Source organism: Prionailurus bengalensis, chromosome A1 (genome assembly GCF_016509475.1).
Source record: "Prionailurus bengalensis isolate Pbe53 chromosome A1, Fcat_Pben_1.1_paternal_pri, whole genome shotgun sequence".
In the NCBI taxonomy this organism is placed as follows: Eukaryota; Metazoa; Chordata; class Mammalia; order Carnivora; family Felidae; genus Prionailurus; species Prionailurus bengalensis.
The window spans coordinates 208,951,114-208,977,650 of NC_057343.1; the positions used below are offsets into that span (position 1 = coordinate 208,951,114).

The following is a 26,537-nucleotide window of genomic DNA, read 5'->3' on the forward strand; positions in this document are numbered from 1 at the left end:
ATTTTCATTCTTTAGGAAAACCACAGAATTTTAAAAATCATAAAAACAAGAAGGGATTTTGGTATGTTTAATTTTTTATTTCTGTTCTTTGAACCATCGATGTTAACAGTATGTATGTGTGTGTGTGTGTATATATGTGTGTATATATATATATATATATATATATATATATATATATATAAAGCAATGTGTGTGTGTGTGTGTGTGTATATATATATACATTGTTTTTTATCCAGACAAAAGGAGTTATTTTATATGAATTCATTGCTATCAATCTGATTTTTGCCTTGGGCCTTCCCAAATCATAGCCTCCTTCCCTAGCTAGATCAGTTCACACCCTTCAACTTCCTTCTGCAGCCAGATGAATAACAAACACCATCCCAGGGGGACAATGGATGAACCGAATGGTGCCCCAGGCCCCTGAACTGCCGATTGGATTATTCATGTCACTGACTCTAGGGGGCAGTTGTTTGGGGAGAAAAGAGACCTAATAGGTCATCCAAGTAAACATCCCACCCTGATGTGACACTCACGGAGACCAAACATCAAAAATAAAGCCAGCAGCGTTGTTTGTTTTGTCTTCTCTCACCCTTTTCAGATTGCCTGTGATGTTGCAAAGTCCAGCAGGATGTCTTGGCCTCAGGCCCCATATCCCCTGTCTTGCTTTGTCTCCTTGCTCATCTCAGATCTGCTATGGTCGCGACCATGGGTAGAACAAGTACTAACACACCACCTGCCATAATGAAGGGTTCTTGGGCAGAAGGTAAATCATTAAGGTTAGGTGGAAGACGTTTTGGATCAGAATGGGAAATTTGTCTTCTATGTGAGCTGAGGATTCAAACTCAAACTTGTAACCATACAAGAAGGAAAGAAAGTCATGATTCCTCTGATGTATTTAGGCAAACATGGGATTTAGAGTCAGAAAACCTAGGTTTAGTTCTCTTTTCTACCATGTGCTGGAGCTTGGTTTTTCCTTCTCTGACAATAGGAATAAATCAAGCTTTGAGAGGATCAAATAAGATATTGTATGTAAAATTTTGTTTTAAAATGTGATTATTAGGTCTAATAGAATTAGAACAGATATAAAATGCCAAACTCTAGAAATTTTTGCTAATCACGCAAGTGTACATAGTTTGGGGGGGGGGGGGGTGTTGAGGGCATTTGGACCCTGAAATGAGTAATCTTAATAAGCACAAATTTTAAACTAGATGGTGGCCATGTGCTACATCCAACAACTACTGGCACATTAGCAAGGAGTCATCAGTTCTCTCAGAAGAAAATGAAGGAATGTATGAAGGAATGGATAAGTGAAAGCCCAGAGCAGTGGAAGCCATGAAGCACCTTGGAAAGATGAGGGACCAAGGGAAAGAGGGTAGCTGGTGTTAAGAGCAAGATATACACCATGAAAAGTCTGAAATTGAGAACAGCACGATTTTAATTTGAAAGGGTGCAACCTGCTCTAACAAGTCCCGTGGTGACAAAGGTGAGAGAAGTTGCTCATCTCATGACACAGTCTTGTTACTGTGACTTATGGGAGAGGAGAAGCGAGGCAAGAGGTGTGAGGTGAACGCACTGTTAAATCCTGATTACTAAATACTGAATGCATTATTTTCAAAGTTCAAAAGGAGAGACAGAGCAGGAATGCAAAGGGGGACACGAAGGGAGGGCTTCATACCGCCATGTTCTGTAGAGTGGGGTTTCAAATTTTCCCTTTCTGTTTGTGGAATCTTTCATAATCCTTCACTTCTAATGGCTAGGTTCACTCTCCTCCATTCACACTCTGGATCCTTTACTGTAACCGGTCTTGATTAACTTGTCAACACCTTCCTCTTCTGAGCCGATTTCTTCTCACAGGACTTTCACATGCTGGGAAGGAAGTCTCTAGAAAACCCCATAGATGGCCTCATCTCCCTACCCCAGCCCACTCCATGTAGACCATACACTTTCGGTTTCTAACTTCTTGTCAAGTGCAGAGAGAGAACTCACGGCCCAGGCTCCCGTGTCTATGTGTGTCTATGTGTTTGTGTCTGTGCTGCAGGGAACATGGAGACTGAGAAAAAAGGAAGCAGAACATTTCTATGTTATTTTTTTCCCAGGTCAAACAGCATCTTTCTCAGCCATCAAGCGTTTTTATTTTAGATCTCGTATGTTTTTAGCAAAGTAAGTTTTATTTTGCTGGTGTGTACTACATATATATAAAAATAGAATAACCACTAGAAATAGTAAATGAAATTAAGATCTCTTTGGGATGACAGAGTTGGAGGCACAGGAAAAATGAAAGAACTTCTGTCACATAATGGAGTGTACGTAAATATTGTCTTAAGATCCAAATAAGCCGCTAGTAAGACATCTATGAAAACACTTCAATTACCTACAAGTTTGTTAGCCAAAATGTAAATTCCTCAGAGACTATCCTCTAATTGATATATTTAGTTAACTCAGGCTGAGTGAATTATACAGTAAGCAAATGTAAGTTACATTTTCTATATAAGCTATGCAAAATGGGCTAACAAAAATAAACGGTTTGGGGGCTGTTTGTCGTTCCCTACCACCAACATCTGACTTCGTATTCTCTACATCCTGTCACCATTCCATTAGCATCAAGGAGTCAACAACTTGTAGCAGAACAAACTTCAGAAACATGTAAGAAGTCACAGTGAAGTTCCTGATCCATTTTGCTTAAGGCATCAGAAGCCGTGACAAAGTCAGAACCGTGTTGGTGCAGGAGCTATTTGGTAGGATAACCAGAAAGGTTTGAAGGCTCTACTCTGTAGAAAGATGGTGATTTTCAAGCCCGATTTTAAATACAGAAGGTACATAAAAGCCTAAAGCATCAATATACCTTGAGAGTCCAAGGTGACACAGAATTTGGAAAGTGGGCCATCACTGGCTGAGCTTTACTTGCTGCTGAACTATCTTGTTTCCTCTACTTCAATTCCCTCTAGAAGAGAGAACACAGTAGGAACAAGGAAAGGATCCAGAACAGGTGCCTGAGGTAATACAAGGGGGAATAATGATGCAGAGGTTTTCTGCTAAGGTACTTAGGCCAGCCTCCTGAAGCGAAATGGCCAAGTTCACCTGTGTTGAGGGGATCCAAGCAACACAGCTCCCAGAGAGACCCCACTCGTGCCAGGTGTTTTCTTCTTCCTCCTTTACGCCTCACAGCAGGAGGCTGGCTGCCGCGCTTGTCTGCAGCTCCATCTTCACCTTTACAAGCCACCGACAGTCCTGTGAGGGCTCCCCCACCGCTTCCGCCATCAGCTCCTCCTACCTGTGCCCTTGCCCATTCTGCAGAGCCTGAGCTTGCCCCGAGAACTCAATTTGTGGTGAGGAGCATGTTCCCACATCCTGTTGAAGAGGGGCCTGGTGCTCCTCCAACCTCAGAGGCTCAGCCAACTGGAATCCATCATGGCCCATTCACAATGAGGTAGAGACTCTGTGAGACAGAGAGCTCTTAAAAACAGATTCATGAGAGGGGCTCAACACCCTTCAAGAAGCTAAGGAAATCATGTCCCCAGCTATCATGTGTGGGCTCAATCATGGTGAAATTCAAGTAAACTCAGCCCATCAGCCAGTATGTGTGATAGATATTATGGAAAGAAATGTGCCAGGCATTAGGGAGGTCTTGTTTGGGTGAGTGGTGGCAGAGGGGGGCTGTTTTCGAGGAAGAAAAATAAAAACAGTTCCCTGCTCTTACAACTCACTGGGGAAGAAGAGTAGACACAGTGTGTACTTAAGTTAGAATCCACTAGGTACCTCAATATTTAGAAAGTGTTAATGGGGATGAAAAAGGCGTATTGCAGTTTCACTGTCTCTAGTGCCCAACCTGCCATCTATCATCTTGTGAGAAGTTGTAACAAGTACTGTATTTTCAACCAACTTCTATTAACTCTGTCTTTACAACTAATAGCAAGTAGAGTGGTTTTATTAAGTAATCTCTGACAATAAATAGTTTTAAGAAAGTTTGTTTTCAGATTAAAGCAATTCCCTTTTCCAAGTTCACTGAGTATAGAAGATTAAGTCTCTTTAAAAAGAAAAGAGGAGTGACTTTTTTTCTTTAAAAAGAAAAGTCGATTGCTAAGCGTCCGACTCTGGCTCAGGTCATGATCTCGTGGTTCCTGAGTTCAAGCCCCACATCGGGCTCTGTGCTGACAGCTCAGAGCCTGGAGCCTGCTTTGGATTCTGTGTCTATCTCTCTGCTCCTCCCCCACTTACACTCAGTCTCTCTCCTTCAAAAATAAATAAACACTAAAAAAAATTTCAAAAATGACACAAACACATCTTGAGGTAAAATCAGGCTTCAATTATTTTAAATTCATTAGTTCCCCATGATTCATGGCTGTTTTATCTTTTGTGTGCTTTATAAATGAAACTTTACAAAGATGACACTTTCAAAGACATGGAACTTTGAAAACAATCTCTAGCAACAGCTTTTTGTATTATTTCGTTTTCACACAGGTATTTATAGGCATTAGATTATATTCTATTACCAAAATCAAAAGCAGACTTTCTGGTAAAGTGTTTTCAATAATCCAGGAGTGATAGATTAATTCAGGGCTTCTCAGCCGCAGCACTATTTGGACTGATAATTCTTTGTTGAGGGGCTGTCCTGTGCATTGTAGGATGTTCAGCAGTATCTCTGGCTTCTACTTACTGGAAGCCAAAAACACTCCCTTGGTCAGTCATCTCAGTCAAAGATTTTGCCAGACATTGCCAAAAATGTTTCTCATTGAGAACCACTGGATTCACCTAATATCCAAGATATGTTTAAAAGTATGAGTACTATAAAAATAAATCCCAAACTAAGCAAAACCCTGTTATCATCAACAGTGATAAAGTGTTTTTAATTTTTGATACGAAAATACGTAGACAAACTAGCTACAAAGGGGAACATTTTCTTAATGTGTTCAGTTTCTTGATGCCTGTCCTAAATGTCATCTCAGCCTTTGTTTAAGTATGTACTTGATCCATTACCTTCACATAAGTTGCTAAAAGCAAAGAAAGATTTTCTGGAATCTGGAGTTGTTAACTAGCAATGCAGCGGGTGTAGTAAATGCATTTTCACTCACAGCCTCCTCCCTGGGGGTTGTGGAAAGCGTGGTAAGTTTATGCCAGTGAAGATACACAATTCTGAGGAAGGGAAAAATATATGGGGGCTAAAGGAAATTCATTTCTATCAAGAGCATTTCTACAGTTAAATCTGTGTGATTATAGAGCAAGAGATGGGAGTTGTTTGTACTAAACATTATATAAGTAGATGGAAATGTAGGCACAGAGGGAAATCATAATGAATTGCTTCAAATGACTTTGGAAAAGAAATTTGAGTAATTTGAGATGAAATGTTTGATTTACTTAAAATATCCTGAACTCAAAAGGTCTTCCAGATTTTAAATACCTCTTCTTAGGAATAAGTAGGGCCCAATCTTTAAATCATTAAAAGTTAAAAAGGTTCTGCAAACTAATGTAAAGTGTTAATAAGGGAAACCAGACGCAACTCCCTGTACCATCTTCTCAGTGCTTTTGTAAATCTAAAACTGTTCTAAAAATAAAATAAAATAAAAACCTATTTTAAAAAATTGTGCCAATAATATGCACTGATGTGGATCAACTGTAAGGGAAGATGACAGAGATAATATTGAAAATATTTAACCACTGGAATTGTACAGGTACCAAGCAATCAGAATGGTTGCTTGTGATATATCCAGCTGGGCTCGTATGTAGCAACTATCAGTTCTGGAAAAAAGCAAACTGCAAAGCAAGGGTTTCCACTTGTGCAAAAAGTGGGGACAGGAAGAATGTGTGTGTGTGTGTGTGTGTGTGTGTGTGTGTGTGTGTGTATAATTGCATATGCACAGCTTAGAAATATACATAAGACCCTGAGAACAGTGGTTACCTCTGGTGAGGCAATGAAATCAGGATGAAAGAATGTCAAAAAAATTTTTTTATCATTTTTACCTTTCTATCCTTACCATTATGCAAGAAATCTAGCTATTATTGTTAAGATTAAGGGCAAATCTGGATGTTGAAAATCTTCTCTAATAAACTTAAAACAATGATAATGATCAAACAACTCCTAAAGCTAAGCAGTCAGAATAAGTGATTAAATAGTTGTAGAGTTTGGGCTACTGATTTGCCAGATTTATTAGCAGTTCCTGTTTCTTCAAAGTGTCCATCCTATGTAAGAACTTACTACTATTTCTTTCTCTATCTTTCAACATTCAGTGAAAAGTTTCAGAGTGTGGGTAAACCAAACTCCAACACAGTAACTCCATTATGTTATCCAGCAGTATGTGTGTTTCAGTCACATTGATTTAAAATTACAACATAATGTAACATATGGGGCTCCTGGGTGGCTCAGTCTGTTGAGCAATCGACTCTTGATAATGTCTCTCGTATTATCTCACAGTCATGGGATTGAGCCCCACACCAGGCTCTAAGCTGACGGTGGAGCCTGCTTGGGGTTCTCTCTCCCTCTCTCTCTGCCCCTCCCCCTTTCACACACATGCACACACATGCGCTTTCTCTCTCTAAAAAAAAAAAAATAAAAATAACATTTAAAAAAGAACATAATATAGCATAATGTATAAACTTGTCAAAGCACTATGTTGTTCACCAGAAACTAATGTAATATGTGTCAACTACACTCACATTTTAAAATTCAAAGCAAATAAAATAAATACAATTAAATTAAATTAAAACATAACATTAACTGCGGTGCCTGGGTGGCTCAGTTGGTTAAGCGTCCAACTTCAGCTCAGGTCATGATCTTGCAGTTCATGAGTTTAAGCCCCGCGTCAGGCTCTGTGCTGACAACTCAGAGCCTGGAGCCTGCTTCAGATTCTGTCTCTCCCTCGCTCTCTGCTCCTTCCCCACTTGTGCTTGCTCACTCTCTCTACCTCTCTTTCTCTCTCAGAAATAAACATTAAAAAGAATTCTTTTTAAAAAACCATAATGTGAACTATTATAACTTCAGAATTTGATCACCTGGAGAAAATGATATCATATGACTAGTGAATTATAAAAAATAAGGTTGGGGGCACCTGGGTGGCGCAGTTGGTTAAGCGTCCGACTTCAGCCAGGTCATGATCTCGCGGTCCGTGAGTTCGAACCCCGCGTCAGGCTCTGGGCTGATGGCTCAGAGCCTGGAGCCTGTTTCCGATTCTGTGTCTCCCTCTCTCTCTGCCCCTCCCCCATTCATGCTCTGTCTCTCTCTGTCCCAAAAATAAATAAACGTTGAAAAAAAATTTTTTTTTAAAAATAAGGTTGGCAAACAATCATTGGCTGTGCAGTACAGGTAATTCTTGATCTAAGAATGTTACATGCATTCATCCATTTAATCTTGATTTAAAAACAAAACCCTGTGAAAAACGGAGAGTTATTATTATCATTTTACAGAGGAAGAAAACTGAGTCTCAGAGAGGTTAAGTAACTTGTTAGGTCACATGCCCAGTAATTGACAAAATCAAGATTTGAACCCAAGTCAATAATCCTAGAGCCTGGGTTATTAACCATGATGTTGCATGGCCTCCTGGGTCTGGGCTAGCAGCTAAGAGACTTAAGTTCCAGTTCTGAATCAACCACTTCCATATTTTCTACTGTAAAACCAGGACGTGGAGTTTGACAATGGGTTTGTTTGTTTCATGGGTTTTCCCCCATGAAACCCAAGATATGCAGTTGCGATCACTAAGTACGATATTGCCGTAATCTTTTAGTTGCTCTTTCCTCTCCAGTGCAGTGAGAGAAGAGGACTAGATGATTCCTAAGGCTTCCCTTGCGGTATAAAACTAGGAGACCCTCTGATGTTACAAGCACACTTACAGTTATTAGCTTAATCGACTTAATAGCCCCATGAAGCTGCATTGTTATTCCTATGATAGAACTGAGCAAACTAAGGCCCAGAGACCTTATGTCCCCAGCCCTAAGTTCAACAGCTGGTAAGATTCAAACCCAGGCAGTCTGGCTCCCCAGTCTGTGCTATTAACCACTCTGCAATGTAGCTTCTTGTTATAAATCTAGAATAAATTATAGATCTAGAATATACATTGCAAAATATAAAATGAGTTCAGAATAAAGGAGTCCAACTTTCTTACAGATGGGGAGCACGTTTTTGTGTTAATACTTCTGTATGCATCTTGTGTTAGGGTTTGAAGTCTCTGCAGCCGTGATCTCCTTGGGAGGACACAGGGAAGGACCCATCTTCTCCCATTCTATCCCCCAGCACCCCAACTCACCCTAGTCCTGCTGTCTTCCTGCCTACAGCCTTCAGGGATTGTTTGAGGATTGGAAGATATGGGGACAAAAAGAGTGGTCAAGGTAGACAACGTAAAAAACAAGATGTTCTCAGCAACTTGAAGACAGGGTAGTAAGTTAAAGGAGCAAATTCAAACTGAAAAATGGTGTTCTCATCTGCTTTTCTCCTCCTAGCACCTAGGTTCCCTTCCCCCATCCTGCAACCACACATGCATTGTGGTTTGGAACAAAGAAAAACTCCAGCTGAGGGCACCACTTCTTTTAAATTGCAAGTCGCAGTATTCATTCAGCTCATTGCCAACCCTTATTTCCCCGAATATGCATTAGAAGCCTGAAGGTGTCAGACCCCAGCCCACGTGTTGTGGGGATACAAGAAGGAATGAGACCATTTCTGGACTTCAGATCCCTAGATACACCTGAGTTTGCATTCCTGTGCTCACAGTTCCTGGCTGTGAGCCCTTGAATAGGCTACTTAATATTTCTTTTTTTTTTTTTAATTTTGTTTTTAACGTTTATTTATTTTTGAGACAGAGAGAGAGAGAGCATCAACAAGGGAGGGTCAGAGAAAGAGGGAGACACAGAATCTGAAACAGGCTCCAGGCTCTGAGCTGTCAGCACAGAGTCCGACGCGGGGCTCGAACTCACGGACCGCGAGATCATGACCTGAGCCGAAGTCAGACGCTTAACGGACTGAGCCACCCAGGCGCCCCAATATTTCTCTCTCTTTTTTTTTAACGTTTATTTATTTTTGAGACAGAGAGAGACAGAGCATGAACAGGGGAGGGTCAGAGAGAGGGAGACACAGAATCTGAAACAGGCTCCAGGCTCTGAGCTGTCAGCACAGAACCCGACATGGGGCTCGAACTCACAGACCGGGAGATCATGACCTGAGCTGAAGTCGGCCGCCCAACCGACTGAGCCACCCAGGCTCAATATTTCTAATAATTTTTCTATTTTATTTCTAATATTTCTAATAATAGTTTCCCAATTTTTCTAATAATATTTCTAATAATAGTTTCCATATATTGAGCCCATGATCTGGTTTTGTGGTATGGAGTAGGGCATTGAAAAGTGAGATGTATTTGGACATGTGGCCAGATAGGTGGTAGTGGAGAGAAATAAAACATCTTCTAGGTGAATATTAAAGCACAAAAATGGAAACTGTCACGGCCACAGGTGTATCTTCAGTGATTTTTTTTGATGCTTCAGATTTTCAAATATTTCTAGAACAACTAGAAAATGTCAAATCCTTGCTTTGGAAAGAAAGAGCAAACAAACCATGAATTTTTCCAGACTACATGGGATTATATTCAGAGAAGGGTAACTATTTGTTGTCTTTACTGAGTAATATCCTAATTCTAGACAAGGACAGAAACTGTGCAGCAGGCCTTCTAAGAGGGAGTGTTAAATGTCCTTCTAGAAGAGAGGAGACTGGAGAAACGACAAGGCTGGATGTGAGACTTCCCAGCCAGTCTCTACTGCTTGCTGGTCACCTTCCCCGTGGGTTCCCAAGAGAGGACCAGCTTGGGAGGTGATCACATTCTGCCTGCTAGTCTCGTTCCAATTGAATCAGCAGCACTCAGTATTTACAAATAAGTAGAAAAACTCACTTACTATTTACTTATCCAAATGAGTGAGCTTTTCTGCCACATCTCAGTTCTCAAGCAGATAACACCTTAAACGTGGATGGGACCAGAAGTCCTCTTGCAAACCACAGAGATGTTAAACATGGCCGTGCGTAGAAAGCGTGCCAGCTGGATTTATAGAAGAACTTATTTTCACTTTTTCAAGTGCAGTTTCTGTTTAAGAGGCCCGACTGTAAAATATGGAAGAAGTCCCTTATTAGTCACTTCCATATTTTGTCAAGTAAAACTAAGGAGAAACACACCAAGTTTTAGAAGAAATCCAACAGGAGAGCTGGAGAAAGACAAAAGGTAAGTTGTAACTTAAACAGAAATAGACCAGTCAGTCTAAGACAAGCAAAACAAAACAAAACAAAACACTCTATGCACAGCAACAGCCCTCCCCTTCAAGAAACTCTCACAGATTATTTTGCCATAGAGGAAGATAAGTGTTACAATGTCTCCCTAACCAATCAGGGACGCTGCAAGCCTCAAACCAGGAAGCCCTTTAGAGTGTAGTATTTTAAATTGTGCAAGTGAGACTTCTGGCTCTCAGTTAGTTTTTGTTCCCTGTGCTTGTAGGACACAAAAGCAGATGTGAAGTCCCTCATGGCGAAGTTTAACACGGGGGGCAACCCCACGGAGGAGGTCTCTGTCAACAGCCGCCCCTTCAAAGTCGCGGGGCAAAGCTCACCTTCAGGAGTACAAGCTAAAAAGAACCTATTCAACAACCAAGGAAGTGCCAGCCCTCCTGCGGGACCTAGCAACGTACCTAGGTTTGGGTCCCCAAAGCCACCTTTGGCAGTGAAACCTTCATCTGAGGAGAAGCCTGACAAGGAGCCCAAGCCCCCGTTTCTAAAGCCTACGGGAGTGGGCCAAAGATTTGGACCACCGGCAAACTCAGCCACCAGAGACCCTGAGGTAAAAGTGGGATTTCCAAAACCTGTAGGCCCCAAGCCCATCAATGTGCCCAAGGAAGATTCCAAACCTGTGTTTCCCCGGCCCCATGGGAATAAGCCTTTGCTTCACAATGTAAACGAAGACCACGACCTAAAGCCACCAGGCCCCAAGCCGGGCTCTAATCCCCCAGCCCAGGAAACTGAGCAGAAGCAAGTGTTCCCCAAGTTGGCTGGGGTTAAAGGCAAGTTTGGGTCAGCCTCCCAAGACCACGACCCCAAGCCCCTCTTAACCAAGCCCATCTTTGGCCAGAAGCCATCCCTGAGTAGTGATGACAGCCACGAAGATGAGAACACCACCAAGAACGCGTCTGTACAGAAAGGCCTCCCGACCCCCCTTGGAGCCAAGTCCAAAATGACCCCTTTAAAACCAACAAGGCATGACGAAGAAAATAAAGACCAGGGAGGAGAGACGTCAAGTTCACCTTTCCCTGGCGTGGTTCTGAAACCTGCCGTGAACAGAGGAAGCCCAGGCCTCTCCAAAAATGCTGAGGAGAAAAAAGAAGATAGGAAGATAGATGCTGCTAAGAACGTCTTCCTGAGCAAAATGAATCAGGAGGACCCGGCCTCTGGGGCTCCTCCTGCCAAGTTCCCTAAGACGCCTTCTAAGCTGACAGGGGCAGGGCCATGGGGCCAAAGTCAGGAGAAGGAAAAGGGAGACAAGAATTCAGCCACCCCTAGGCAGAAGCCCCTGCCTCCCCTGTTCACCCTGGGCCCACCGCCACCAAAGCCCAGCAGACCCCCAAATGTTGACCTGACAAGATTCCGCAAAGCCGCTTCTGGAAACAGTGAGTTCTTTTTCTCGTTCGCTATTTAACAAGTTTTGTTGTACAGCAGAGGGTGTTTTACCTTCTGGGGAAAAAAATTATAACAAGGAATGATTCCATCACCGGGACTCCTGGCATGTGGTGACCTTTCTTTGGCATTTTTTTTTTTTTTTTTTTTTTTGCTTCAGTATGGGAGGTGTGAGAGGCAAAAATCCTTAGTTCTGTGAGCAAGTGCCTTGGTGGGCCGCTTTTGGGGTGGGAAGGGAAATATATCCACTTGATCGATAAGTGGTTTTGCTTTCATTTACTTCCTTAGCTGGGTTTCATTTCTGTTGGATGAGGCTAAGGTGTGTTCCCCTTACTGCCACAAAAGAGTTAGACAGAAAGATGAGCAAACCTTTCGGTTGATGGTTTTCAGACTGGGTCAATTCTGATGCCCGGGAACATTTGGCAATGTCTTGAGGCAGTTGTGATTGTCACTACCGGAGGTTGCTACTGGCAGGTAGCAGATAGAGGCCGGAGTGGCTGCGACACATCTGGGACCACGTAGGGCAGCCTGCCCCAGCAAAATAGCCAGCCCAGTGTCAATAGTACAGAGCTTGAGAAAACCGCTTCCAAGTGATCTTAAATGTCCAAAATGTCATCATGCGTTTCCTAAGCCCAATATTCAAATAAGAGAGGAAACAGGGCTCAGGAAATGCCACTTTGTTTTGTAGTTCAGCTGTTTTCTATTTCTCGACACAAATCTTTCTGAACTTTGCTGATTCCTAAAGTAGTACCTAACTAGGATAAGCCAAAGGGACACTTTAGTCTCCTTCGGGGTAAATAGCTTAATTTTCTTCCGGAGATGTTACAATCCTATGGCACGTGCTAAAACTTGATGCTGAATGGCCTGACTTCCCACGTCATTGTAACCCTGCAGAGTGACAATGGAAGCTCACTTATACCTGAAATGATTAATATTTTAGGCCAATAATGTGCAACTATTGTTTATTATTGGGGAAGGTGGAGAAAGGATGCTTGTGGAATAGTGACCACACCACTATCAGACATATTTTCTTCCTTACAAAAATATGGCCTAATTAAAGCAGTTCTAAGTATAAGTATGTTTTTCTTTTTCGGTTCTGCAGAAGCATCTTGCAGTCTATCATCTTCCTCACATCAATATCTTGCTGTTGATCAACAGATTAGTGATCAAATCCCCCATTAATCTATCCTGTAGAAAGCACATTTGAAATGACGCCATGATTATCCATCTTCTAGAAGGATTCAGCCTTGTCACGTTTGTGTCCTCCTCATCTGTCACCTTCTCATTTTAATACTGGTCCATAACTCAGAAACATTATTTTTGTGACAATTTCTAAAAGATCCCCTCTGACTTCCCTTAGTTCTTCTGTGCCTCAGATAAAATTAAAAAAAAAAAATTAGCTATCATAACCTCCGTCTAACCTCTAACATCAAACCAGGGAAACTTAGTGATGTTAAGTAGAAATCCTTAGGCGTTTTATTCCATGTTCTCCATCTTTATTTCCACTCAACTCCCAGGTTTGAGGTGGTAACCAGTTGTCTTGTGTCATGCTGTTGAAATGCTGATGGAGTCCACTGCTCTACAATCCCGGCAAGGGACTGTCAGTATTGGTCAGTATTGAGCTGACCACCAGTGCGATAAAGTTCCAAGGGACCGAGGCCAAACTGCCCAGTAGGCAGAGTGGGTCCTTGCTTTCTTTTCTCCCTTTCCCCCACGCTGACCTGCCTCCCTACTGCTCAAGTGCCCACAACACAATTTAGACTCTAATTCCTCCTATAATGTATCCCACCTCTAACTCAGATCCCTTGGAATATAGTATCCTCCAAAAGTGAGGCAGTTCCCTCCTCATCCACCTTTTTCGCAAATCAAAACTCAGTCCTTCTTGATTTGAACTGACCTCAGGTTAGTGTCAGGATAAAGCAAGCAGATTCCTAACTTTAAATTGTGGGTAACACCCCTTTAAAGCATTCGCATTTTTTTTTAATGTTTAAATTTTTTAACTGATTTTTTTTTTAAATAGAAATTACATCTGGCTGAACAAAAAACAAGCATAAAATGATATACAGTCCTTGTCTGTCATTTTCTGGGTCTTCTCAGCCTCTGCCCCACAGAAACCACTTTTCTTAATTTCTGTGTCCATCCAGTTTCCTTATGTCTATGTAAGCAAATGTAAACATAGATATTAATCCTCTTGGCTTTATACTCAAGAAGTAGGGCATTATATGCAATGCTTTGATCCTTGCTTTTTAAAAAAAAAAAATCTTGTATATCTTTTCATATTTTAATAAGAGGTAACTGAATATTCTTTAGAGTTGCATAATCTTCTGGTAAATGAATGACTTACCTAATCGATTGAAGAACTTGTACTGTTTCCAAACCTTTTCTCTTCAAAACAATGCTGCAAAAAATAAGCTTGTATAGGTGACTTATATGTTATTTTCTGAACACTGAGAATTTCCTAACAGGCAGGTCTGCTGACTCCTGATCCTACCACTGCTATTTTTCCCAAACTACACTAAGGAATTCAGCATTCCACTTAAGAAGGTTAAAAATATACCAGATTTAGAAACTATATAGTGTTCGAATTAACCAATGCTTCATCTAATTACTCTGCAGGTTTTCAAAGCTCTAAAACTATTTTTTCTTAGCCTTCTACCTGATTCCTTCCTTTCCAGGTTCACATCCAACCCCTTAAACCTCTTCCCCAGACCTACTCTCCATCTTTTATCATCTTTGTCCAGTATATTGCCCATCAAAAATATGTATTATTTATTGAGGACTTGTTACATACCAGATACACACTACTCTGTTCGCTCCTCCCAAGAACCCAATGAAATAAGAATTCTATGAGGAAACTAAAGTTCAGAGATGTTGGGTAATTTGCCCAAGACTGTACCATGACTAAGCAGGGGCAGAGCTGATCTTTGGGTGTCTCTAATTCCAGGGCTAGGGTCCCCCTCACCGCACTCCCTGCTAGGCTCCTTCTCTTGAAACATAGGATATCTTGAGATAATAATTGGGGCATAAGGGATATTCAAAGAATTCTCATTCTTCTCTTTCTCTCTCTCTCTTCTTTGGCTGAAACTTTTTTTTTTTAACTACAAATACCACCGTAAGCTACATGAAGACAGACACCAGTCTGCTTAACATTATTTATTTGGAGCATAGAAATAATACCTTCTTGTTCATTGCTCGGGTCTGTCATCCCACCAAAGTCTATTTAATCAGATTTTAGTATTAATATTCTCTATAGCTTAGCAATTACTTTAACGAATTAGATAACCCCTGTCAGTAGGCTTGCATTCCATTGAATAGAGGTTCCATGTGAAATGAATATTACACATGGGGTCTATATTATAGATCTATTTGACTGACTTACTAGTAAACCATAAGCTCGAATATAACATACTGTTTTTCTGAACATGAAGCTAATAACTTTTTTCCCCCAGAACCATTTGGGATTACAAAAGCCTAAACTTTCAAAAGATAAAAAATCCAAAATATCAAAATGTTTTCTAAACTAACCTTGTCTCTGGTTCCTTTTGTTTCCTGGGCCAGCGGTGAGAAGAGTTCATCCTAAGCATGAGTGTGTGCCCAACCAGCAAAGTTTTGGTTGTTAAGATCCCCTGGCTTGACTGTTGGTTTGCATGTGGGAGTTAGTAATAAATCTGCTTGGAAATATTCCATCCAGCCCTTTTCCTGGTCTTGTTCTTAATACTGGGGAGAAACTAAGCTCATCTTTCTGTATGTTAGCTTTAAGAATGATCAGTTAAGCATCCTGACAATTGAAGAGGTAAGGCCAGGATCCCAGTGGGTGTTAGCAAAGGGCTAATGGTGTGACTGACCCCTCCATACCTGCTTATGCATCGCTTCAACTAATCCAGACAGCAGTAGTTTGGAACCTAAAGGTGCCCGGGCTATTTTCAGCAGCAAGGATAGGAGGAGGCACGATTCTCCTTCATATACCCTAAACTATCTCTCTCTAAAATTGGATATTTATACATCACATTATATCAATGTGTGCTGCTCCAAACCATTACAAGGGAAAGGGATTCTATGCTCAAACACATTTTAAAAATTGGGGGGGGGGTGGTAAGTAGACTTTTTTACAGCAGAGTTTCTACAGGCATTTGATATAATACTGTACACTTGGAATCTAAGAACAAGGAACCTAAAAAACAGATCCCAGGCACGTTTTCTGGGTTTTTTTTTCTTTTTTAATTTAATTTAATTTTTTAAATTTAAATCCAAGTTAGCATATAGTGCAACAATGATTTCAGGAGTAGATTCCTTAATGCCCCTTACCCATTTAGCCCATCCCCCCCCACAACCCCTCTAGTAACCTGCTGTTTGTTCTCCATATTTAAGTCTCTTCTGTTTTGTCCCTCTCCCTGTTTTTATGTTATTTTTGCTTCCCTTCCCTTGTGTTCATCTGTTAATTGTCTTAAAGTCCTCATATGAATGAAGTCATATGATATTTGTCTTTCTCTAATTTCGCTTAGCATAATAACCTCTAGTTCCATCCACGTAGTTGCAAATGGCAAGATTTCATTCTTTCTGATTGTCGAGTAATACTCCATTGTATATGTATACCACATCTTCTTTATCCATTCATCCATCGATGGACATTTGGGCTCTCTCCATACTTTGGCTATGGTTGATAGTGCTGCTATAAACATGGGGGTGCATGTGTCCCTTCAAAACAGCACACCTGTATCCTTTGGATAAATGCCTAGTAGTGCAATTGCTGGGTCATAGGGTAGTTCTAATTTTAGTTTTTTGAGGAACCTCCAGACTGTTTTCCAGAGTGGCTGCACCAGTTTGCATTCCCACCAGCAGTGCAAAACAGATCCTGTTTCTCTGCATCCTTGCCAACATCTGTTGTTGCCTGAATTGTTAATGTTAGCCATTTTGACAGGTGTGAGGTGGTATCTCATTGTGGTTTGATTTTTATTTTCCTGATGATGAGTGATGTTGAGCATTTTTTTTTCATGTGTTGGTTGGCCATCTGGATGTTTTCTTTGGAGAAGTGTCTATTCATGTCTTTTGCCCATTTCTTCACTGGATTTTTTTTTTTTTTGGAGGTGTTGAGTTTGATAAGTTCTTTTTAGATTTGGATACTAACCCTTTATCTTATATGTCATTTGCAAATATCTTCTCCCATTCTGTCAGTTGCCTTTTAGTTTTGCTGATGGTTTCCTCCGCTGTGCAGAAGCTTTTTATTTTGATGAGGTCCCAATAGTTCATTTTTGCTTTTGTTTCCCTTGCCTCTGGAGCCATGTTGAGTAAGAAGTTGCTGTGGCCAAGGTCAAAGAAGTTTTTGCCTGCTTTATCCTCGAGGCTTTTGATGGCTTCTTGTCTTACATTGAGGTCTTTCATCCATTTTGAGTTTATTTTTGTGTTTGGTGTAAGAAAGTGGTCCAGGTTTGCTTTTCTGCATGTCACTGCCCAGTTTTTCCAGCACCACTTGCTGAAAAGACTGTCTTTATTTCATTGTATATTCTTTCCTGTTTTGTCAAAGAAGAGTTGGCCATATGTTTGTGGGTCCATTTCTGGGTTCTGTATTCTGTTCCATTGATCTGAGTGTCTGGTTTTGTGCCAGTACCCAGGCACATTTTCTGAAACATCTCACAGATTGGGCCAGTTCAGAACACTGAAAAGTTAAAGGCAAAGCTCTATGGTACACAGACTGAAAGTGAAGCATGGGTCGGCTTCAGGTGGCCACGTTGTTCTGCTAGCTCACTGTCTACGTGTCTGATGTGCATTTTGTGGCTGTTGTCACTCTTACTTTCGGCTCCATCCTGAGCCCACTCTACTTCGTTTGCCTTCCTTGGTCTTTGGGAAAGCAGTTTGCCATAAGACCTCTGGATCTTCTGTTCCAGGTTGAAACTTCTGGGGAACCATTGACTGTTAATTGGGCAGCTTACCTAGGTTTAACTTTAAAACAGAAATGCCTGGGGTGCCGGGGTGGCTCAGTCAGTTAAACATCCGACTCTTGGGGCGCCTGGGTGGCGCAGTCGGTTAAGTGTCCGACTTCAGCCAGGTCACGATCTCACAGTCCGTGAGTTCGAGCCCCGCGTCAGGCTCTGGGCTGATGGCTCAGAGCCTGGAGCCTGTTTCCGATTCTGTGTCTCCCTCTCTCTCTGCCCCTCCCCCGTTCATGCTCTGTCTCTCTCTGTCCCAAAAATAAATAAAACGTTGAAAAAAAAAATTTTTTTAAAAAAACAAAAAAACATCCGACTCTTGATCTCTGCTCAGGTCATGGTCTTACCGTTTGTGGGATTGAGTCCCATATCAGGCTCTGTGCTGACCGTGTGAAACCTTTTTAGGATTCTCTCTCTCTCTCTCTCTCTATCTATCTATCTGTCTCTCTCTCTCTCTGCCCTCTGCCACTTGCACTCTCTCCCTCAAAATAAATAAATAAATATTTCAAAAAGATAAATAAAATAAAGCAGAAATGCTTCTGAAAGAGTATTCCCTCTCTTAACCACAAAAGCCCACAAGCCACTGTTCAAATCTTAAGAGCTTCCCATTCTTCATCTTTCTCTCTAAGTTCTCAACTTCTGCTCTTCTAAGATAAACCAGCTCCTCAGTCTAAACCCTGTTCTCACAAACAACCTGCCTTATCCCAACAGTAACCTTTGGGCATTTTTTTATCTAACGTTTTCATCATTTTTATAACCAATCTACATGGTCTTTATTTTTACATTCTGGCATTTAAATTTACTGTGGAGAAGTCTGGGACCACCCTGAATTTCCCCCCCTTTGAACGTGATTATCTTTTCTATCTGGATACCCAAAGAAACCTCTGTCTTTAAGGTTTAAAAACCTAGCCAAAGTATGTTAGTGTCAATCACTCCATCATCAGTATTTTCTGAGAGATGTTCCTCTTTGCTTTTGGGGATTTTCTGTTCCATATGAATAGAGATCACACCAATTTCTTTAGATCTGGCTGATGGGTGACAAATGCATATGTTCTAATCCAGTATGATCAACTCACCAGCTCTGAGTGTTGCTTCTAATCCACTCTTCTGTGGAGCAAAAGATAGCTGTGCTGGTCTTGAGGGCTGGATGCTGTTCCATTTTCTGAGATTTCATTTTGTTTCCTATACCAGGGCAAGGCCAATCATGGTGGCTCATCCCCCTTCTGCCTCTGATATGATGCTGTCATGGTATTTAGGGCTTTCACGCTATAGGTTTCTCCTTGACCTTCCCCAGAGTGTTCACTCACCCCTGAGCCCACTTCTCCAACCTGGAGTGTACTAAGGAGAACTCACAGGTTTTCTAAAATCAGTGTCTTCTGGAGGCACCTGGGTGGTTCAGTCCAGTAAGCATCTGACTCTTGATTTTGGCTCAGGTCATGATCTCACAGTTCTTGAGTTCAAGCCCCATGTTGGGCTCTGGGCTGACAGTGAGGAAACTTCTTGGGATTCTCTCTCTCTCCCTCTCTGCTCCTTCCTGGCATGTGTGTTCTCTCTCTCTCTCTCTCTCTCTCTCTCTCTCTCTCTCTCAACAAACAAACTTTAAAAATTTTAAATTAATCAAATCAAGTCACTGTTTTCCCCCAGTATTGCTCCTCATTCTAGGGAACAAGTGGAAAGCTTTATTTGCCTCCTATGCCACCTTCTGTTTCTTCCCCTAGGCCAACAGTTGTTGATGTTTATCCAACTATGTTATTTTTAGGGGTGATGGCCACTAAAGTGAGTTCGGGATATTATTTATCTTGCCCTATTTTAGTTTTACTATTTTATTTTGGAATTGGAGGAGGGACATTCTGTAAGTCTCCCTTGTTAATTAATATTAAAATAAGTATTTCAGTTATGATCTAGCTATCAGCAACACTTCCAAAGGAACCATCAATGCACTCCTTCACAAGGCAGAAAGGAGACTGATGTGAAGTGCATGGTCACTGCTTGTTTCATATCCTCTGGACTATGCTGGCTGGTCAAAGACATTCCGATGACCACTCCAGGAATCTATCCTGAAGAGTTTTTCAGGTCACAATCAAGGTGAAGGGCAAGGGAGAGTTCCAGCTACCTGATGGGAGTTTACCTCTGGAGTGTGGGTAGTGTCTGACCTCTAAAAACCTGAAAACTCCCTGAGAGTAGTTATATTTTAAGCTTTTAACAGCCAATTACTTTATACTGAGACTAGTAGAAGAATGGAGTACTGGAGAGGAAAATGAGCCGGAAGAAGGAGAGGACACTGGGGCTGACCTCTGAGGAAGGCAGCTTCCTCTCTTCAGGGTCGAAGTCATTTTTGTCATCGAAAAGCCCCCTCCACATATTTTGCTTCCTGGTTCCTTGCTCTGTGCTTTCTTTGGCTTTAAATTTCTTCCTTAACTGTTCAGGTGCCAGCTTGTCTTTTAATATTAGTTTTAGCACAACAGTGGTCCATACTTGTCATCTAATCTGCAGGGGAAATTTTCTTTATAGTGATAGTCAACCATATCTGTATGAGGGACTATGGCTTTTCTTAGTTAGGGAAGAGAAATTTCTGTAAAACCCAGTTTGGAGCAACATGCCATGATTTATCCTATTGTAATAACTTCCTGTGATCAAGCAGCAAGTTGGTATACTTTTAAGCTGCTTACAAAAGAAAATATGGAAATATTGCCTAATCTAGTGGTATTATGTCAACATAGGATCTGTGCTAGATCAAAGAAGATACAGCAACTTACAACATAAATATTTTCTTTTATAGTGACTGACTTACCCATAAATAAAGTATAAAATGCATATGAGATGTTTAGTATATACCAAATTTGATTTAAATTATTTAAGTCTTAAAATAGTCATGTAACCCATAGAGGGAAAAGCATTAAAATGAAATGCCAAATACTTAAGAAAGAAAAATTAGAAAGTCAAATCTAAAAATCAAAAACAAATACATATTGAGCCTAATAATCAAATACACACTCTTCCTGATTTACTTTCAATTGTGTTTGCACACATTAAAATATTTTAAAAACTAAAAAAGAAATTTAAAGACTAGATAGGAAGATTGGGTAAATGTTATAATTCAGTCTGCTCACTGGGCAGGAGATACCTTGCTTCATATAATCTGCTAAAACTATTTCCAAGCCAGTACCCTTTTTTTAAAGGATTGGATTTCCACCATATGCATTTGCCACTAAAGGCTCCTTCTTGGCCGTGACAAAAATTATTTCTGAATATTATGGGTTCATATGCTAATGACACCTCTTTGTGCATATGTTTTTTTTTTTTTCAACGTTTATTTATTTTTGGGACAGAGAGAGACAGAGCATGAACGGGGGAGGGGCAGAGAGAGAGGGAGACACAGAATCGGAAACAGGCTCCAGGCTCTGAGCCATCAGCCCAGAGCCCGATGCGGGGCTCGAACTCACGGACCGCGAGATCGTGACCTGGCTGAAGTCGGACGCTTAACCGACTGCGCCACCCAGGCGCCCCTGTTTTTTATTTTCAAACCAAAGTGAAATTAACTTACATGACACATGAATAACTCCAATTATTGAAAGAACAAATTATGCCTCAGGAGGAGAAGTCCAGCTGCTTGTTTTTACAAATATATCTGGAAATGTCCGTTTCTTTTAGAGGAAACACCATCATGATAGTTATGGCAAGGCTCTAAAGCCCCGAGAACCACCTAGAGCACTAGATTGTTTGTTTCTCCAGCATCTGAGAAACAGGGAAGAAAGATTCTAGAAGTCGGAGACTTTAACTGCCATATTAACCACTAGCAAACACACACATACACACAAACATGTTTCTCTTCCGTTTAAATTGCCACTAAAGAAAAAACGATTGTACTTTATTCTGTCTGGCACAGCAAAGGTAGAGAAAACACATACAACAGCCAATAGCAATAGATACTATCAGGAAAAAGTAACTGAAGGTGAGACATCTGGCTGTAGAAAAAAATCTGAACAGAAAACCATATGAGGTTTTTCTTTCCCCAAAGTAAGAACGGGTGTCGTAGAAGCACTATCTGTATTTATTATAGCAGTCGGCCTCTCTCTGCAGCTGCACGTCTGCACACAACGGCTTCTTCAGCCAGCGGCACGCTCCTGGCAACCGAGAGTGTGTTTTTCCAGGGCTGGCAGTGGATCTGTTGAGGCACAGGAAAAGGTTCTTGCCACATAACACCACTCTTCTCTTGATCTGCCTGTTATTCTCAGAACCATCACGTAGTGCATCTGGCGTTCAAGAGCATCGTGTGTAGTGATACCACGAGTACAACCAGGCGGCTGAAAATCTTTCCAAAGTAAGTGCAAGGCGGATAAATACCACAGGTATCCAGATTGTGTTCGAGTGTTCGTTCCCCCTATTCAGGAATAACAGTTGCTCAACTCCATTAAGGGGAGAAAGGATCCTGGATGAGTACTAAAAGTGCCCCCTCGTAGTGGTTTGTTTTTAACTCGTACAGTATTTTCTATTTTTGTTCCAAATTGTCACCTTAAAGAAGTTGATGTACTCACATCCTCTCAGTTACTGAGGATCTGGACTGCAGCTTCTCTAGGACCCCCTTCTCCCTGTTTCCAGAACTTCAGCTTCACACACACACACACACGCACGCACACGCACACGCACACGCACGCACGCACATGACTTTCTCCTCAGCCGCTTCTTCAAAAGCAGTCTCATGTGGAAGGAGGATAAGTCAAGTTTACAAAATACATTTGTCATTCATGTTACTCTAAAATAAAGAAGATTTTCTTGACCTGATAGAGCAGTTTAACAGGCAGGAAACCTCACTATATTGTAGAAAGAAGACGTCTTTGATTTCTCTGAAGCCTTGAGTCCTTAGTCCTCACGGAGAGAAATCAATCATGTCTGGCTGAGTGGCATGAAAGCAGATGAGGTTTGTAGATCTTCTGCCAGATCTCTATCTGCCAGTTGGGAACTCTTGCTTTCTTCGCTAGCTCTGAGTGATTATCTAAATGGACCTACTGGTTGGGTGGACTGTTACAAGGTGAGGCAGTGTGTTAGCTCAAACTGCTAGTTACAAAAATACTCGTGGCTTAGAAGCAACAGAAATTTCTGTCTCACAGTTCTGGAGGTTGGGAAATCCAAGATCAAGGTGCTGGCAGATTTGGTGAGAACCCACTTCCTGGTTGTCTTCTCACAGCGTGGGGATGGCAGAGGGATGAGGGAGCTCTCTGGCGTCTCTTCTGTAAGGGCATTAATCCCATTCATGGGGGCTCCAGCCTCAGGACCCCATCACCCAGCACCGTCCTAGCACCATCACATTAGGGATTAAATTTCAACACGTGAATTTGAGGGACGCATTCAGTGTATAGAAGATGGCCTGTGACATTCAACCTAGCAAATGGTACTCTGCCACAATGCACCCAACTGCCTCCCTCCTATTCTCTTGCTTTCTTCTTCATTCTTGTCTTCTAAGCTCTGATTATGTTTTTAATCGTATTCTTTTCCATTCCTCCGTACCATCACTGCAAATCTCCTTTCTTTGGGGTCAATGAAACCTATTAGTAGAACCTACAGAAAATGCTGAGCTTTATGGAGGCATGACCACCAAAGAGGCTGCTGAGTTCTGAACTACTAAGAAACCATGGTTAATTACATGGGCCAACATGATTTTGAAATGGAAAACCTAAGGCAGAAAATAGAAAAGCTGCTGGTGTGCTCCTTAAAGTCTGGATAAAGTCAGGCACCTGGGTGGCTCAGTGGGATAAGCGTCCAACTTCAGCTCAGGTCATGATCTCATGAGCCCCACGTTGAGCCCCACGTTGGGCTCTGTGCTGACAGCAGAGAGCCCACTTTGGATCCTCTGCCCCCCTCTCTCTCTGCCCCTGCCCTGCTCTCTCTCTCTCACTCTCTCTCTCAAAAATAAGTAAAAACATTTTTTTTTAATCTAGATAAAGTTAATTTCAAATGCCAGCCCGTGTTTCATGGAAAAATTGAATCCGATCAATGAAGGACAAAGCCACTTGAATTTTCAAGGTCACTTCAGGTTTCTAGCTCTTGCCTCTTCTAACTTGTCTCAGTTTAGGAACCGCCTCTCTGACCCTGCGCTGTACTGCAGTCGCCCAGACAAGACTTGTAGCCTTTCCTCAGTTTTCACCACAAACCACTCGCCGAAGACGTTTGTGTGCGTGACAGACTTCAGTGGATGTGTCAGACACTGGAGTCATTTACATTGCATCAAAGCCAGAAATTTAAAACAGAATATTGTCAGCTAGGGATTTTACACCTCAGGTTCCCCTCACATCCTCTGCTGTTCACCTTTTCCTTTCCTTCCTTATTTCTTTGACCTTTCTTTACTAAGGGCAAAGAAGAATCAGAACATTTTTTCTTCTTTTTTTTTTTTTTTAGTTAATTTACTTATTTGAAAGAGACAGATGCGGGGGCACAGAGAGGGAGGGAGAGAGAGAATCTGATGCAGGGCTCAAACTCACAAACCATGAGACCACGACCTGGGCTGAAATCAGAAGTCGGACGCTTAAACAATTGAGCCACCCAGGTGCCCAGAGAACATTCTGTTTTCTTTTTCAGGATAGTTTGGCTGTCTGCGATCCAAACCCTTACACTAAACTATTACCTTCCTTTGTATATCAACAGAAGTTCTTTATTCAAAAGTCTCCATGCCATTTCCTTTGAAAGTGGAAGACATTGGTGGGAGGGATGGCCAGTGGGGAGGAAGTGGTTTTATTTTGTATTGCTATTAATGGCCATTATATTACCAGAAACAAGCTGCTAATAAATAGAATACACCCAGGGGAGTTAGGGTGATGCTACTAGAAGTGTGAGAACTAAACCGTTCCAATTATTGTGATTGTTTGATCCTCCCATCCATTTTCTTTTATTTTTTTATTTAAAAAAAATTTTTAATGTTTATTTTTTAGAGAGAGAGAGAGAAACAGAGCACAAGCAAGGGAGGGGCAGAGAGAGACACACACAAAGAATCCAAAGCAGGCTCCAGGCTCTGAGCTGTCAGCACAGAGCCCGACGCGGGGCTTGAACTCACAAGCCATGAGATCATGACCTGAGCTGAAGTCAGACGCTTAGCTGGCTGAGCCACCCAGGTGCCCCATCCCATCAATTTTCAGTGACTGATGACCAAAGATCCTTAAAAAATAGGTTCTATTTTTAGATAGAAGTGTTAGAGATGGCTTTCTTCTATCACACATGGGATTTGAAAGTTTTCAGATTCTTTCCTGAATTAAAATATTACAAGGACACCCATGCAAATCAATGTTCCCTACACGTTTTCCTAACCATTCTGACACTAAATGGGTCTCTAAGGAGAAAGATGGCCAAAATGGGTAGATGGTCTGATCAACAGTGTATGTGTCATATACTCAGAAGGAACAAGAGAACATCAAAATTGGGTCTTACTCTTTCCAAGATTCTCAAACTTTAAGTTGCATAAGAAAACCCCAAAGTTTGTAGTTCAAGAAGCCGGATGGGACCCAGGAATTAGGATAGTTATCAACGTCACTAAGTGGTTCTAATGCAGGTTGTCCTGAGACCACATTAAGAAATACTGCAGGCTGGGAGAGCTGTTACAGTGGGGGAGGGGAAGGAGAATGGTGGGGAGAGGAAGGGCTTCTTCCTAAGCCATAGGTATTTTTTTAAAAAACAAAAGAAATGCTGTACCACTGAGACAGGACACTGAGAGTCAGTGATTACATCCAAACATGGAAATGAGTGAGTGATCTGTTTAAGCAAACAGGTAGTATCCTATGGTTGATCTTAAAAATTTGCCTAGTTAAGGAAAGTGCAAAGGTGATAGATATTCAAATATCTAACATCTGGATGGCTGGCACCAAAATCCTGAAAATTCTTTACTGTGTCAGGCATTGACCTGTTAGTTGCTGGATCACAAAGAGGTCCAGGGGTCACTAAGTGGTATCTGGAACCCTTGGAGGACTTCAGCTAGTTCATTCTTTTAACAGCTGGTGGTGAAATTGTATACATCAGCTGACTGGTGCCCACCAGCTGGCCCTGACTGTCAGCCTGGAGTACTGTAGTGCTCCCTGGCCCCCCCAGAACACCTGTAAGCAAGGACTCTGCCAGTCTCTCCCCCTCTTTCCTTTCTTCCTTTTTTCTGTTCTCTATTCCCTTTTGTTTTCATCTCTTTTCTCCCCTTCTGCCATCCAGTGGCCTTCAGGTTAGCTCAGCACAGTGTTTTTCACCTGGCACATATAATTAGTATTCATCAAATCAAACACCCTTATTTAGCACTACAGGTAGTATTGAAAGGCAAAGAAGAAAAACACAAGTGCTCCCTAAGATGAACAGACTCAGAAAGCCTGAATGGGGGCGCCTGGGTGGCTCAGTTGGTTAAGTGTCCGACTCTCGGTTTCGGCTCAGGTCATGATCTCAGAGTTCATGGGTTTGAGCCCTGTGTCGAGCTCTGTGCTGACAGTGCGGATGGTGCCTGCTTGGGATCCTCTCTCTCTCCCTCTCTCTCTGCTCCTCCCCCACTCATGCTCACTCTCTCTCTCTCAAAAATGAATAAATAAGAACTAAAGGAAGGAAGGAAGGAAGGAGGGAAGGAAGGAAGGAAGGAAGCCTGATTAATTGTGTGCCATTGTAAGAACTGCCACTTGGTTGACAGAGGCCAGGATGACCCTGGAGCCCACAGTTCTGCCCAAGGTGACTTCACTTGTTCCCTCTGGATGTCCCCATGCTTGCTGAGGGCCCTCACTCTCCCCTCCACCCAAACTGACCAGGAGCGCTAAGGAAAGAGCAGAATCAGAAGCTCTGGATGTTTCTATGCTCTCAATCTGGTCACCACTCAAGTGCAACTGTACTGGCCTAGTTTCTCCACCATGGAGATAACATCACTTGGTAACAACGTTCATCTTTTTCTTCAACAATGTTTAGGGTATTACGAATATAATCTTTAAAATAGGCCTATGTTAATATAGTACTTCAAAAAAATTAAGCCAATGAGAAAGAAAGCT

The 26,537-nt window shown here is 41.7% G+C and overlaps 1 protein-coding gene across 2 annotated transcripts in view; it reads left to right on the plus strand.

Moving 5' to 3' along the window:
* FYB1 (FYN binding protein 1) overlaps positions 1 to 26,537 on the plus strand; it is a 154,003-nt gene that overhangs the window by 48,309 nt on the left and 79,157 nt on the right. For both annotated transcript variants that reach the window (XM_043599529.1, XM_043599537.1), the window contains exon 2: positions 10,455 to 11,616. In XM_043599529.1, the coding sequence (XP_043455464.1) occupies positions 10,455 to 11,616 (1,162 nt within the window). The remainder of the gene's footprint in view (positions 1 to 10,454; positions 11,617 to 26,537) is intronic.